The sequence below is a fragment of the Ambystoma mexicanum genome, chromosome 10, assembly GCF_040938575.1.
Source record: "Ambystoma mexicanum isolate Mex_15411 chromosome 10, UKY_AmexF1_1, whole genome shotgun sequence".
NCBI classification, from domain to species: Eukaryota; Metazoa; Chordata; class Amphibia; order Caudata; family Ambystomatidae; genus Ambystoma; species Ambystoma mexicanum.
Genome location: NC_090932.1, coordinates 1129944601 through 1129960864, shown reverse-complemented (window position 1 = coordinate 1129960864; position 16264 = coordinate 1129944601). Strand labels below are relative to the sequence as shown.

The window sequence follows — 16264 nt, the reverse complement described above, 5'->3', positions numbered from 1 at the left end:
GACCTTGTGTTTGCAGAGTGCCCATGTGTGCCCCCCAGCCTGTTAGGGACGCGTCAGTCACTATGGTTAACCGAAACTCCGGCTCCTGTAGGGGTACTCCTCTGGATAGATTCTGGAAGCTTTTCCACCACTGAAGAGCGAGTAGGAGCTCGTCATCGTCGACTGTCAGTTTGTCTGACCAGAGCCCTTGAGCCTGCGTCCACCGGTCCGCCAGAAACTCTTGCACTGGCCTCATGAACAGGCAGCAGTTGCCCACCAGAGGAATGCAGGACGCCATAGCGCCCAGGATTGACGTATATTTTCTCACTGACAGTCTGGTGCCAATCGATTGAGTTTGGCGATCCTGTCGAGGGATGGCCTCACTAACCCTGACTAGGTCTCGAAATGTGCACCAAGGAACACCAAGCTTCTCGACGGCGTTAACGAGGATTTCTCGAAGTTTATAGCAAACCCCAGCCGTTGTAAGAGGTTCATGGTGGCCTGCAAACTTTTGTGAGTCGACATCGGGGAGGACCCCCTCACCAACCAGTCGTCGAGATATGGGTATACATGATGTCCTTGCCTTCTCAGCCAGGCTGCCACCGAGGACAAACATTTTGTGAACGTTCTGGGAAAAGATTTCAGTCCAAAGGGAAGTACTGTGAACTGGTAGTGAGTACGCCCCACCACAAATCTTAGGAACTTCTTGTGTCGCCGACACATCGGTATGTGGAAGTACGCGTCCTGCAGGTCCAGAGACGCCAGAAAATCCCCTTCTTGAACTGACCGGATCACTTCCTGGAGCGTGAGCATCTTGAACTTTATGCTTTTCAACGATTTGTTTAGATCGCGCAGGTCTAGGATGGGACGCCACTTTCCATTTGGCTTTTTCACCACAAAGTATCGGGAACAAACCCCTTGACCCCTGTGACGACGGAACCAATTCTACAGCACCTTTTTGTAGCATAAGTGCTACTTCCTGCTGAAACACGCTCAGATGGGATTGAGCTACAAACACCGGTGGAATGTGCAGAGGGTTGCTTTTGAATTGCAGGGAATGTCCGTATCTTACAGTGTCCAATACCCATTGATCCGTTGTTATTTGCTCCCATTCGTTGATGTAGCATGATACCCTACCTCCCAGAACGTTCCGATGCCCGTCATTGCTGGTCCTTGGTCTGCTTATCCCTCGTCGACGACGAGTAACCTGCTCTCTTCTTGGGGGCCTGGTAGTCCCGGTGATGTTTAGCCACTTGAAAATGCCCGTCTGTATCCCTAAGAGGGGTATGCTGGCCTACTGAAGGCTCTGTCCCTCGATGCCGAGAATCTGGAATTTCCCGATGCTCCCCTGAAGGGACGAAAAGACCGGAAACTTCGACCACTCTGGAGGGCCCCAAAGGAACGTGCCGTGTACGAGTCCTCTTTCATGCCCTTCAGGGCTTCGTCTATCTTCTCGCCGAAGAGGAGGTCTCCTTCAAAAGGCATGTCCAGTACCTTGTACTGCACCTCCGGTCGGAAGTTAGTGCATTTCAGCCATGCCTGCCGTCGGAGAACCACACCGTTTTTCACCTGCTTAAACCCCGATTCCGCGAGGTCCACTGCAATGTTTATGGCATGGTTGGAAGCCACTTCACCTTCCCTGACCAGCAACATAGCCGCTTTGCGATGTTCATCCGGAAGATGCTCCAGCATAGGAGCCAGCCGGTGCCACATCTCCCTGTCGTATCTGGCTACTATGGCTAGAGAATTGGCCGCTTTCACTGTGGTAGCACCTACCGACAGCACTTTTTTGCCGAAAGCATCCTGTCATCTGGCATCACTTTCCGGGGGGGTCGTGCACTTGTGCTGGGCCCTCGCCTTCCTCGCCGCCGCCGCCGATACCACTGAGTCAGGAGTTGGTTGGGAGGAAAGGCACTTGGGGGTAGAGTCTGGGCAGTGGAGTAACTTTGCTGAAAAAGTTGGGGGGGACATTACATCTGAAGAAGAGGTGCCCCAGCCAAATGAATGGGGACAAAATGGTGTGCCATGAAAGTTGGGGGGGGGGACAAACACCCCCGTCCCCCCGTAAAATTACACCCATGAGTCTGGGGCCTTAAATTTTTTCTCTAGACGACCCTTTATCGCTGGTTCCGAGAAAGGGTGGCGCATGGTCTGCAATCCCTCCTTCCACACATGATCCAGGATGGGTACTGAAAACACTGACCTTCTCCTTTTCCCCCATGTGGTCGAAGAGAAAACCGTCCTTTTTCTCCTCTTCCTGGGCCAGCCCGAATTCTGTACAAGACCTGGCCATCATGGTGTGAAATGACCCAATATCGTCTGGGGGAGAGGGCTGAGCCGGGCTTCTGGGGGTTTCCATTTCTGCTTCGGACTCCCAGGCTGAATCCCTGGAGGGGGAAAAGGAGACAACTGACGAGGCTCTACTGTCCGAGTCTGAATCCATCAGCTCCCCTTCCTTGCGGCGTGGAGCCGAGAGGTTTACATCCGGCGGCATTGCCGTGGGGGTTGACGGCGGTGGCCGACGATATGGGCCCGGGTTGTCGATGGCCGACCTAGCCGGAGTTATTCGAGGTAGTCTTTCATCCAATGTCTTCAGCAATGTTTTCAACGTGTATAAGACTTCCAGCAACAAAAGTGACTGCGGATTGAGCAGAGGGGTAGAAGCCGGAATGCTCCCGGAGAGAGGCCTGGTAACCCCTTGTAACCCTAGGTCTGCAGGGCCAGCTATTCTCACATCCTCGTCTCCCGAGGACACCGACAAGGCCTCTTGCTGCAGAAGTGTCTCTGGCAAAACTGGGTTGTATACCTCTGGACGCCAGGCCTCTTGCGGGATCTCCGTCGACGAAGCGATAGTCGGCTCTATCGTCGTCTGCGGTCCAGGAACGGTTGAGGCCAACTGCGTCAGGGGCAGAAAAGTAGTCGACGACTGCCCTACCGTCGACGACGGTGGTGGTGGTCGTGCAGGCCTATGAGGCGTTCCTACCTTTTCTGAACTCAACCTGCATTTCTCTGCATCACGACCTGAGGTCGATCTATGACGATCGCCCAAGGAGGATTTGGATTTTTCTTTTCTGTCTTTCTTCGTTGAAGATAAGGATGACGAGGCTTTCTTTGACGAAGAGTCCTTGGAATGGCCTCCCGATGATTCCCTCTCCGCCGGTCACGATTTCTTCACCGGGGGTTCCGACGATGTCGAGCGGCACGGGGCCCCTGAAGATTTTGACACTGAGGCCGCACTGCGTGTGGAGCCCACCTCCGAAGGCGGGTATACCCCCGCTCCATCGTTTAACCATGCCACAAGTCTTCGACTCCGATCTTTAAGAGTCTTCTGGGAGAAGCCCTTACATATGTCGCACTTGTCTGCCGAATGAGGAGGGTGTAGACAATATATGCAATCCATATGTCCGTCCCCCTCGTACACCTTCAACCCGCACGTAGCGCACAGGTGGAACAGCGCTTTTCCTGACATCAGGAGAAACTGCAACAGCACAACCTAGACAAAATAGTAGACTATACGAGGTGCTCCCACTACTTTGGAGACGGTTGAAATCTGAAGGGAGCCGCGGGGGCAGGGCATTTATACCGCTACGTCCTAGTGGGGCATGAGTGCGCAGCCCAAAACGACGTAGATAGGACACGAGTGTCGAACGTTTTCCTATGGGAAACGGCTTTATAAGCTTACCAAGGGTTCCCAGTCTGTCGACGGGGAATATTCTAAGCATGTGAATCCATGAAAGATCCAATGCTGGAGAAGTGGTTTACGCAAATGAACAATGGCGCTGCAATTTAAATCCAACTTCAGGAAAGGATTACTAAGTTAATTCTATTGCAAAGTTCCGCGGTATTGTTTAATTTTGACATTCAGGGTTTTTTTGTGGGACAGCACGGTTAAACTGTTTATTTGGCCTGTGTTCCATGTACATGAGATCCAAAAATGAAAAGCCCAAAAGTGAGTTTTTGTCTTGAAGCTTTGTTTTGTGCCACAGAGAAGTTGACGTGTAATAAGTTGCTGCAAATATTAATTGGACATCATATTATTCAATAAATGTATATTCTGTCTGTACCCCGGCCTGGTTCTTGGCCTATTGGTGGCACAGGGGCAGGGATCTGCAAGGCTTTATACGAGTCATAGACAGGGGCTAGACTGAATCAGACAAATTATATATACGGGTAGCCTTTAAATATATTGTTACACTTATGGACGGATCAGTTTCCTCCGAAGAAGGAGCAAAAGGATAAGGGAAGTAAAGCAGAAGGCTTTACTTACCTCCACAAAGTCCCTTCTTAAACTCATAAGCACTTTAGATACTCATTTACCTTTGAAGCTGTGATCAATACTTGTTCACATTTTGGCATAGGAGTTTTTTTTTTTAGAAACTTAGAGGACTCTTGTTTAACTCCCTTAATATACTAGTTACCCATATAACCAAATACCTGAACGTTTTTAAAGAGTGTTGGTCTCTTAAGCATTCTGCGGTTTTTAAAATACTTTTTCCTAATTTAGTAATGACAGGTAAATGTGTGTACCACAATAGTTTACTTTCTACTAAAAGTTTATTTTTCAGTCTGTGTGGACAATCGTTTGTGTGCTTGTGAGCTAACAAACTCGGTTTGATGATCACCACTCGCATCTCTTAAGAAAGGACCCTGGCTTCTCTCCACGTTACCTCTGTGGGAGTCAGATGTAAATTACTGGAAACCCATGTTTAACACTATAAGATGGTATTTTGTAAGGCCTCCCCAGGAGACACTTAATCTCCCTAACACTGACAACTAGATGTTGTTTTTTGAACATATATCTTGTACTTCTCAAAGTTAAAAACATTGCTGACATCTATGGATGTGCCTGAAAGGTCTTTGTCCGTAAGCAAATAATGCCTCCCACCTGGATCTTACTATTCTGATCAAGATGGAGGCCGACATTATGATTCCAGTCTTTTAGCGTCACATCAGCAACATGACAAAACTAAATGTCATCCCTCCATAATTTGAATATTCATTAGAAATCGAAAGTGCTCAGAGTTATTTCACTCCCGCTTGTAGATAGTATTTGGTATCACATGTTTAGTGTGATACCAAATACTATCAGGAAATGCTCTTTGCCCCATCCTACCAATGCCAAATCAATATACCCATGTAAAATTACCTCTGTGTGTTTGCGATTTGTATAAAGATGCATTCAGATACCTCCTGAAAGACATTTAAAGCACCTGCTCACTGGTTGATGCCTGATGCCAAGGAGCTACTTTGAGCTCCAGCTCTTGAACTCTTTATTTCAAGCCATGATTTGGGGTACTTCGAGCTATAAGTTCTTGTCCAGGTCCTATTCCAGTAGATTATGCCATAGCTTTAATGTGCTACTTCCTACAGACCTTTTACAATAGCTATATAACCCTCATCTGGTGTCCTATCTGCCCGCACCCTAGTATAAAAGCAAATGTCCTTCCGGGAAGAGAGAGCGACGACTATCAGCAACTACTGTAGCCTTACCAGAGAATGCTTGGACTGCGCCGTGGGAAGGATGGGACGCACAAATCTCTTCTGAGAGCCAATGGCAGCCGGGAATGGAGGAGAGGAGAACATGGCAGCCACCAGGTTTATCCGAGACACCCAGGAATTCATTTCTGTATCATTTCTGCAGAGAGAATTAAATAGGGCAATCACTTCAGGGGAAATACAAGGTGGAATCAAAATACAGCAGCAGGTAGAAAAAGGGGAAACAATCACTGCTGCCAACCGGCAATTGTTACACTAAGAAATACAACTACTCAAGAGACAGATAGGGCGAGGGGATTGTCATCAACCACCTACCTGGGCTCTTAATTTTGTTGGGGAGGATGGGGGGGGAGAGGGAGAGAGAAAGAGAGAGAGAGAGGGCGAGAGGCAGAGAGAGGGCGAGAGGGAGAGAGAGAGCGAGAGAGACCCCTCAGTCGCAGCTCTACAGTTAAGGTTACATCAGAGGTTACGCAGGACAATACAAAAATGCTTTAACCTGACACCTATGAACCAGAGGATGGATCTTCAAAATATTGGACAAACACCTGACCATGCCCCATCCGATCAAGCATTGGAAAAAATTGATTTCTAAAGTTATAAGATGACAAAAAGTGCATTTTGTTCAGTTGATCAGAATTGGGATATCCATAGGGAAAATAGATTTTCAGATCATAATTTCTCAACATGTTTCTCAGTTTTACCACAAATGTGAAGCCCATCATTTAGTTGATGTACGTGCAATAATTTAGAAAAATGCATGAGTCAAACAGGAGATATTTAATTCAAGAATTTTTTTTTTATCTAGACTTCTGACATCCAATGTAAAAGTGCACACAATAATTAAAAAAATGAGACACTCAAATATATTCAACAAAGGTAGCAGGCGCTCCTCTCTCGGAAGAACAAGGCATGATAACCTGTTCAGTGGTTGATGACCACATTGAGAGTTCCCAGCCATCTGCTTTTTGCTCACTGTACCTTTCACAGATGGGAAAATCTCCATTTGCATATCAGTATTTGTCCCGCCCACATGGGCAGTCCAGCACCGAAATGCTATGGCAATTCCTCTCTGAACAAGAGTACCAACAAAGGACATTGTGAAAGAAATTCTTGATGCGCCGTTCGTAACATGAAGCAGTTGCGTCGGAAAAACGGAACTGAGGTAACGGGCGTTTCTCGAGCCCTTTATACAGCGGATGACGTGGACGCCCGACGGCGACCCTCGAGGGACTTCGACTCTGCGGTCTCGAACACAGCGCACCCTGGTGAAGATTATTTCCAAAGCAGCTGGAGCTGGGATGCAATTATCATAATAAAATACGTGGGAGGACACAATCCATTTGAAATATGTTTCTTGGTTTCCACTCAACCTGTTCTTGAAAGCTTGGAAAATGGTGAATTAAAACTGCAAACCATATGTTCCTAGCTCTTACAAGAAAGAAACCACAGGCTTCTTTGTACATCATTTTATTGGCATTTTCTGAAAAAAACACAAAATGTGGCCCCTTTTTTGTTACTTTCTCACTCGAGTACCACACAAACTCATATACCGGGTCCATCATAGGGCTCAGATTCTTCTCCAGATCCCAGACATTTATGTCGTCTGCATATAATAATGAATTCACTTGGGGCGTTCCAACAATGCAGACACCCCTATGTCCATGACTCACTCTTATGATCGCTGCAAGGGGTTATATTGTAAGTGCAAAGAGGAGGGGGGACAAAGGGCAACACTGCCGTGTTCCCCTTTCCCGTCTCAATCTCTGTGAAATTGTACTGTTGGTGTGGACCCTAGCGGCAGGGCCAGTATACAGTGACTCGACACAACTATGAAAGTAATGTCCTAACTCAAATCGCCAAAGTACCTTAAATAAATACCTCCAAGACACCAAATCAAAGGCCTTTTCTGCATCCAGGGAGGCCGCCACTGCACTCGCATGCAGGTTTATTTGCGAAATGATGCAAGACAATCTCTTCAGGCTTAGCTCAATGGATCTATTTGGGATGAATCCTGACTGATCCGGGTCAACTAACAGTGACTTATAAGGAAGGAGCTGAGTGGCCAATACTTTGACAAACACTTCATCGTCCGCATTTATTAGGGATAGCGGTCTGTCTGAGGCAACATCATGGCGGGGTGGAGGTTATTGGGTTTAACAATTACAGTAATAATTGCTTCCCTAAGGGATGCAGGATGCTATCCCAGTTCCAATAATTCTTCCCAGAGTAGTCACAGGGCCCGGATGTGTCCAAATTCTTTGTAAAGCTACACCCCTAAGCCATCCGATCCGCATGCCCGGTGCCAATAATACGATTGAATCAGCTATCTCCTCCGCAGTCAATGGTTGGTCTAGAGTTAGGCGCACCTCCTCAGGCAATTTAGGGAGGGCTATTTACCCCAGATGTTTCTCAAGGCTTGCATCCATACCCACATCAGTGTTAGCATGCAATGTAGTATGACATGCATTACTTACCATAATAGTATTTCTGATGATTGTATCTGCTTGGAGTCACATGCTGTGCATATAGTCCGACATCTAGTGGTAATCGCGGAGTACTGCATCTTTCATTCGAGGAGCGAAAGGGGACGCCAACATGGGCATGCCTGTAACACTATCCCAAACGTGACGTGTAGTGTATCCAAAATCCTTCACGCCTCGAGGTCCCTCCAATTGTGTTTCTTCTGCTGTGAGGGAGGCTTATGACTACCGTGAGCGAGTAGAGAGAGGTGTAAGATGTCCATGTTCCTTCTACTCCAAGAGGGGAGGAAGGGTGGGCGAATGTGAATCCAAGCAGATACAATCATCAGAAATGCTATTACGGTAAGTAATGCATGTCTTCTGATGCTTGTTAATCTGCTTAGAATCACATGCTGTGCATAGACTAGCAAGCAGTACCCAGAGATGGTGGTGGGATATGTGAAGGAACAGTAGCAAAGATATGTCTTAGCACTACTTCTCCCACCTTAGAGTGAGACCTAGAGTTTGTATGTAGGCAGCAGTGTTGTGTGAAGGTGAGTACAGAACTCCAGGTCGCTGCTTTACAAATGGACTCAAGAGGAAAATTTGTAATGAATGCTATGGAAGGCCCAGTGCCCCAAGTAGTGTGCTCTAGGCTTGAGGGTGTTAGGCAGAAACCTGTGCAGTTCTCTTAGGGACCACTGCAAAATATTTAAGACTACAGGTGTTGGCAGTAAACCCACTTGGTAGCAGTCTGTACCACCCAGATTTACCTGGTAGCTGTGGCTGATCAGTTAGACTTCCCTCAAGAAGAGTTAGGCAGTATGCAAAGTATACACAATAGGCACTCAGATACAACAATACAAGCAAACACTGACCAGAGCTTTGGTATCAAAGTATATAATTATTTATTTAAAAACACACTGTTGAAAACACTCCAGCACTCTTATTGTAAAATATTCTAAACACAGTTACTATTATAATATATATACACCCCTTTTTCCTTATCAGATAAGTCACTGTAAAACACCACTTATTTTCATACAGAGGTGAGCACTTAACTAGATGGCACTCCAATAAGTTTGTGAAAAAGGGAGGGAAAAAGACAGAATATGGAAAGGTACACCACTCTGAGATTCAGGAACACTGTTAGCAAGGCAGAAGAGCAAAAGTCACTGGTGAGCCAAAGTCCAAAGGCTGGGCCCACTCTTAGAGAGAGCAGAGCACAAATGCGCCCAAGATCACACAGTTACACTAGGCTTAGAAAGTCTTGCAGAGGGTTCAAAAAGAGTTTAGAGAGGCTTAGGAAATTTAGCCAGGGTGTCCCAGGCTAACCCAGGTTCGAAAGCCGGGGGCTAAGTCTACCCCGTACAGTCGGTAGCAAGGGAAGCCAGGCGGGACACGGTACCTTAAGTGGGAAGGATCATCCAGCGGTGGCAGTTGTTCCTGGTAGTGGGTGCAAGTTTCGTCGTCGACCAGGGGAAGAGAAGATCTCGACTTGGAGGAAAGATGAAGGTTGTTGCACTACCAGGGCAGAAACCAGCCGCAGAGTTTTCCGGTTAAAGGTGGTACCTTTATTTTGGCACAGGCAAGGCGGCCACAAGGTACGTCGGGAAGGTGAAAAGACGATGAAACTGGTTATCCCCACCAGTCAAAGGAAGAAGACTCTCCGGCAGGAGATCTCCTCTGTCGTTGGGAAAAGTGGTGAGGCAGTCCAGCAGGGCTCCACCGGTGGTGGTGTCGTGGCAGGTCGGCTCAGCTTCTCCGTCGTCGGATTCTTAGGTCCTGTGGCGACTTCTGAAGTTCCAGTCCCCAAAGCCCTGCTTTTATGCAGCAAACCCCCATTCACTCAGCCTAGCTGTCACTCAAACATGCTAAGTGGCTCACCAGTTGGGCCAATCAGGATGGAGTGCGACTTGAGTTGCCTAGGCAACTCAGTCCAGGCTGCCTACATTTCCCTCCACCCCTCCTAAGTACCCCAGACAAAGTGGCACCACTTTGGAGGGCTTCTGTGGAGAAGCCCGCCAAAAAGTGGAACAAAGGGCTCGACTTGGGTGGGAGTCACAGAAGAGAACACAAACGCCATTTTAGAATCAAGTTTTGGCAAAAAATACCAACTGGAGAATTAATATTAATTAAATAAACCAGCGGTATGTTCGAGGCTACCGTAAATAATTAAATAAAGATAGTAGCCTAAAACAATGGGAAATCCCATAGGAAAATATTCGCGGTTGAATATAAAAAGTAGTATCCACTGCCACCAGCCAAAACTCGATCAGGGGGGACGGAGACGTGCCCCCTCGACTAACAGACCCTGGGGCAATCGAATTGCCCCAGCCAGTACGTCCACAATATGATGGTTTGTACTGGTTCTGTTCAGAATTTAAGACTAGTAAAGTCAATGGTGACTTTACATGCCCTGGGAGACAGTAGTCAGTCCCAGGGTATGGAGTCTATACTGGGGGGTCACTATGACACCCCTGTGTTACTGCACTGAGGGTGCTGTGTAACACACATCACAAAAACACATGAAGCCCTATGGAGTAAAAGACCCCATTTCCCATTAAACACATCTAGATTCAAAGAAACACACTCAAATCATGCCCAAGAGTGAGGGTAAAAGAGTCTCACTCTTGGCAGGAGAAAAAAATAAACCCCAAAAATCCAGCAAAGCTGCTGGGGGACTCACTAGGTTAGGAAATTCAGCCTAAACAGAGAATTCTCCCTAATAGAGGGGCAGATATCTCTTGGCAAGAGTATTGCACAGTGCGATGCAGTTTATGATCCACTTTGAAATGGCCGATTTAGAGACAGAGTCTCCTTCTCTACCAGCTGCCACTGAAACAAAAAACTGGTTTGTCTTTCTTAATGGTCTTGTTTTCTCCAGATAATAGATCACCACTCTGCTCACATCAAGTGTGTGTGGGAGCTTCTTTCTGGCATGTTAGTGGGGTTGTGGAAAAAGGTGGGTAGTTCTATTGATTGGTTCAAGTGGAACTTTGAAATAAATTTAGGTGCAAACCGTGGGTGAGTGCGCAGGACCACCTTATCCCTTGTGAATCGTGACAAATGGGTCTTGAACTGAAAGGGCCTGCAGTTCACTAACTCTCCTTATTGGTGTGACTGCTACCAGGAATGTCATCTTGTAAATGAGGGCTTTAAGGCTAATGTAGGGAATTGCATGTATTGATTTCGGCTCGTGGTGGTCACGCGCGCTCTGTGTCAGTGTTCTGAGCGAAGAGCCGCGTGACCACGGGGAGACGGTTGAAGAGGCGAGATACGAATCTGAGTGGAGCAGCTGTTCAGGGCTCCCGGGAGCTCCGTAAATAAAGGACTCTAAAGTTCAAGTCTGTGTCGCTTCCACCTCCTTCAAGTGGCGACGAGGATGTACACACACGGAGCTCGCCGCGGAGCCTGGTGACGTCTTCCTTACGGCCAGGAAAGAAAGTGCGCTGCCGTCAGAGGCGAGGAGGTTGGGCCTCTACAAATGTGTGAGGGGCTGCAGAGGCTGTCTCAGCGGCGCTGGGAAGTGAGCGCTGCAGGGGGACAGTCTCCCCTCCTCTCTCGTGCTCCGAGTAGCTGTAAGAAGCAAACAGCTAGTTCCTGGTTGGTGCCGCCCACCCTGGCTCATTGGATAAAGAGGTGAGGAGCAAGGAGAAGGGAGATTGGGCACAGCCAGAGGGGGAGGCTCACCAGAAAGGTGGACAATAATTGGCTAATACAGTGTGGGAGCGTCTCCACTGAGACATTGAGACTTTGGAAAGGCAAAGAGGCGGCAGAACAAAGGATGGTGTTGGGGAAATGAGTATATAATTAATGAAGTGCCACAGTGCAGCTTAATCACTGGGAGATTAGTGCACCTGAAGAAGTGAACAGTGTTGTCTAGCTGTGAACTAAGTGACATTTAAGGGAAATTAAAGCACCTAGACACACATAAAGATGGCTGCAGCTAGTATGTCACCCCCACCACCGTTTCTGGCTGAACCCGGCGCACCACCAATAAGGTGGGACAGGTGGAAGAGGCTGTTTGACACGTACCTGGTTGCCATTGGTGGGGACAAGTTCGCATCAGCTAGGAAGGAAGCAATTTTACTTCACAATTTGGGAACTGAAGGCAGAAGCGTGTATGATGGATTGCCTGATCCTCCACAGCTGGGCCAAGGAGAAGTGGATCAATATTCCATGGCGGAAAGAAAGTTGGAGATACACTTTGAAGCCAAAAAGAACATAACTTTTGAGAGGCATAAGTTTTTCCAAAGGACACAAGGTCCACAGGAGCCAGTGGAAAATTTTGTGGCAGCATTGAGGTCCCTTAGTCACACATGTGAATTTGGACTGCTCACAGACTCTCATAAGGGATCAGTTAGTGCGATGTACTAATAACGTAAAGATACAAGAGAGACTATTGTCCAAAGACGCATCACTGGAAGTAGCTATTGAAACGGCAAGAAGCATGGAACAGACCCAGAAATACATAACTAAAATGAAGGGAGAAAAGTTGGAGGGAGAAGTGGCAGTGGTGAAGGGATTTCGTAAAGGAGTTTCCAACAAGGAGATAAGATGCTACAAGTGTGGAAGTAACCGTCACATTTCAACTAGCATGTTCTGTCCAGCCAGAAACATATCTTGTCTCAAATGCAAGAAAAAGGGTCATTTTGCGAAAGTTTGTCGTGAGTCGGGAGTGGTGCAGAACATTGAGGAAGGAAGTAGGGTGCCCGAGCAAGAAGAAGATGGTGCAGAGGGGATCTGCAGCCAGACAAAGCATATACTAGAAGTGTCAGAGGTATCTAATAAAAGTGGAGCACCTTTAGATGTATTCAAAGTCAACGGGAAGGCAATAACAATGAAGGTGGACAGTTGTTCGCTGTGGACCTTGATGTCGAAAGCAACATTTTTAGGTCGCATGCAAGGAGATGTGAAGCAACTGAAGGAACACAAGATCGAACCTTATGCGTATGGGAATGTGAAGATTGAAATTGTGGGCATGTTCCAGGCTTCAGTTGACTATAAAGGAAGAAGCTGTGAAGCAGAGATATACGTTACTCAAGAAGGTTCGACACTCCTGGGATGGGGTGAACAGTGGAAGTTGGGTATTAGAATCCAAGCGAATGCGGAAAGGCCTATAGATGTGGCGGAGCTGAAGGATAGGTGGGAGAAGGAATACCCCGAAGTGTTTCAAGATGAATTAGGAGTGCTGAAAGGATTTGAACATCAGATTCAGCTGAAGACAGGAGCCACTCCAAAAGTGCACAAGGTGAGGCCAGTACCTCACGAACTAAAGGAAAAGTTAAGAATGGAAGTGGAATCACTACTGCAAAGGGGAATAATAGAGAAAAGTGAAAGCTCTGAATGGCTGTCGCCGGTGGTAGTAGCAGCGAAGGCAAATGGGGATATAAGACTGTGTGTAGACTTGCGAGACTTGAACAGAAATATCTTGATTGATAGACACCCCCTGCCGATAATTGGTGATGAGTTATCCGTAATGAACAATGCTAAAATATTTTCAGTCATTGATCTTTCTCAAGCATATCATCAGGTTCCACTGAAGGAGGATTGTCAACATTTGACGGCATTCATTACAGTGTTTGGTACTTTTAGATATTGCAGGATGCCGTTTGGGCTCGCTTCGGCGGCAGCTGTATTCCAAAGGGTGATGGAGACGGTGCTGTGCGGAGTGAAGAACATTATTATTTTTCAAGATGATGTTCTGATATATGCGAATTCCACCGAAGAACATGAGGTGGTGTTGAGAAAGGTGTTAGATAGATTGAGGGAGGCAGGATTAACGGTAAAAAGGAGCAAATGCAAGATTGGAGTGCACAGGGTTGAATTTCTTGGTCATGAAATAGATGAAAAGGGTGTGAGGCCTAAGAAGAATTTGGTGGAAGCAGTGAAGGTTGCACCAGTACCAGAGAGTAAGGAACAAGTGAAATCGTTCCTAGGTTTGGCCGAATATTACCATAAGTTTGTGAAGGATTTTGCAAAAGTATCGATTCCCCTCAGAAGTTTGCTCAAGAAAGGTGCAAAATTTGAATGGTCAGCAGAGTGTGGTGTGGCTTTTGAGTGTATCAAGCAAGCGGTGAGCGAGGCACCATCCATAGGAAGGTTTGATCATAAGGATAAAATTGTTTTGGTGGTTGATGCGAGCATGCTGGGGCTGGTAGCGACATTGGTGCAGTATGACAGGGATAATACTGAAAGAGTTATTGCGTTTGCGTCTAGGACGTTGAGGGGTGCAGAGTGCAAATATTCTGTTATTGAAAGAGAAACCTTGGCTATGTTCTGGGCAGTGAATCATTTCAAGTATTTCTTGTGGGGAAGAAGATTTGTGGTTAGGTCGGATCATAAGCCCATGGTTCAACTTTTTGAGAGTGGAAGGTGGGCGTTAGGTTCCCCAAGGATTAGCAGATGGGGTTTGGGGCTCCAGAATTTTAACTTTGATGTGAGCTATCTGCCGGGAAAGAAAAATGTGGTGGCGGACTGTTTGTCCAGGTTGCCAGTAAGTGGTGGATTTGCAGAAGACAGAGAGGCAGAGGAGGAGTCAGTTGTGGCAGAAATACTGAATGCAGTTAGCAAGGTTGAGTGGACACGAGAAGAGGATATTGACGAGGAGCTTAGTCTTATAAAGGACTGGACCGTGAAGGGATGGCCTTCAAAGGGAGATTTGGATAGTAAATTCAATAATTGGTGGGAGATAAGGGATGAGTTGAATCTGTGTGAGGACAGGCTAAGAAGAGGAAGATGTGTTGTTCCTCCGCAGTCTATCAGGTCGGTGCTGGTTAGCTTGGCTCATCAGGGTCATCCGGGAGAGGCTGCCATGAAAAGAAAATTGAGGCAAAATTATTGGTGGCCGGGAATCGATAGATGTGCTGAAAGGTTTGTCAAAGATTGCATGACCTGTCAAATGAGTGACAAGTGCAGAGTAGTGAGGGAGGCCCCTTTGATACCAAGTGTGGTGCCAGACCAGCCTTGGTGCAAATTGGCGGTGGACATTATGGGTCCTGTAGCAGGGCTGGGAGGTGGCCAGAAGTTTTTATTTGTTGTAGTGGATTTTCATTCTAAATGGTTTGAGTGGGAAGCGGTGAGAGAGGTTACAGCTAAGGAGTTGATTTGTTTTTTAGAGAGACTGTTCCTTAAAGAAGGGGTGCCTAGTGAAATTGTGTCTGATAATGGGGTACAATTTGTATCTGAGAATATGAGGAAATTTCTTGCAGGTTATAGCATTAAACACACAAGGACAGCGTTGTATAATCCTAAGGCAAATGGTCTTGTTGAAAGAATAAATAGGTACATAAAAGGGGGTCTGCAGATGGCCATGAATTCGGGACAACCGTGGAGGGAAGTATTAAGGTTACTGACGTGGAATTACGTCACCACGCCACACTCTGTGACGGGTGTGTCTCCTTTTGTATCACTGAAAGGCAGGGAACCTGGGACAAGGCTTTGTCCAGGATGGTTGGGAATGGCCAAAGTGGTAAATGTTGATCGGGAACACATTATGAAACTTATTACATTGAGTGAGGAGAGAAATAAGGAATTGTTTGATGACAGGAGGAGGGTGAAAGAACAGGAATGGAAAGTTGGTGAAGAGGTGTATGTTAAGAATCCTAGACTAGTAAACAAATGTGTGGAAAGTAAGTTCCTGGGACCGAAGAAGATAAGTGCAGTAAGAAGTAATGTGGTTATTTTGGAGGGAGGTGAAGTGTGGTCAAAAGGAAGGTTGGCGAAAGTAGGTGATGTGAATGTCAGTAGGTCGGATGAGAAAATGAGGGAAGGAGTGGTGAAGGTTGGTTACAGTACATTAGGAAGGGTGAGGAAAGAAGATGTTGTAGACGGAAAAAAATGTCGAAATTGATAATGAGGAGAGAGCTAAAGAAGGAGGGTCGCATAGGACCAGGTCAAAGCCTGGGTGGATGAGGGATTATGAAACTTAAAATACCTTGATCTCATTACATGAAATGGTAATGCAAATGCAAGATTAGTAGTAACATTTTAATTATTACCTGGAGTGATCGCATTTCCTATGTTTTCAGGTTGATCAGTTACATTAGTTATTTTGTTGACCGTTTCTTCTTTGTGTGGTTAAAATCTTGTATTCTATTATAAAGGGGAAGATGTGTAGGGAATTGCATGTATTGATTTCGGCTCGTGGTGGTCACGCGCGCTCTGTGTCAGTGTTCTGAGCGAAGAGCCGCGTGACCACGGGGAGACGGTTGAAGAGGCGAGATACGAATCTGAGTGGAGCAGCTGTTCAGGGCTCCGGGGAGCTCCGTAAATAAAGGACTCTAAAGTTCAAGTCTGTGTCGCTTCCACCTCCTTCAGCTAGCCTT

The 16264-nt window shown here is 46.8% G+C and overlaps 1 protein-coding gene across 4 annotated transcripts in view; it reads right to left on the bottom strand.

The window, feature by feature from the left end:
- LOC138492065 (PH and SEC7 domain-containing protein 1-like) overlaps positions 1-16264 on the bottom strand; it is a 1158039-nt gene that overhangs the window by 155596 nt on the left and 986179 nt on the right. For all 4 annotated transcript variants that reach the window (XM_069619020.1, XM_069619022.1, XM_069619019.1 and 1 more), the window contains one exon: positions 5470-5614. In XM_069619020.1, coding sequence (XP_069475121.1) covers positions 5470-5614 — 145 coding nt within the window. The remainder of the gene's footprint in view (positions 1-5469; positions 5615-16264) is intronic.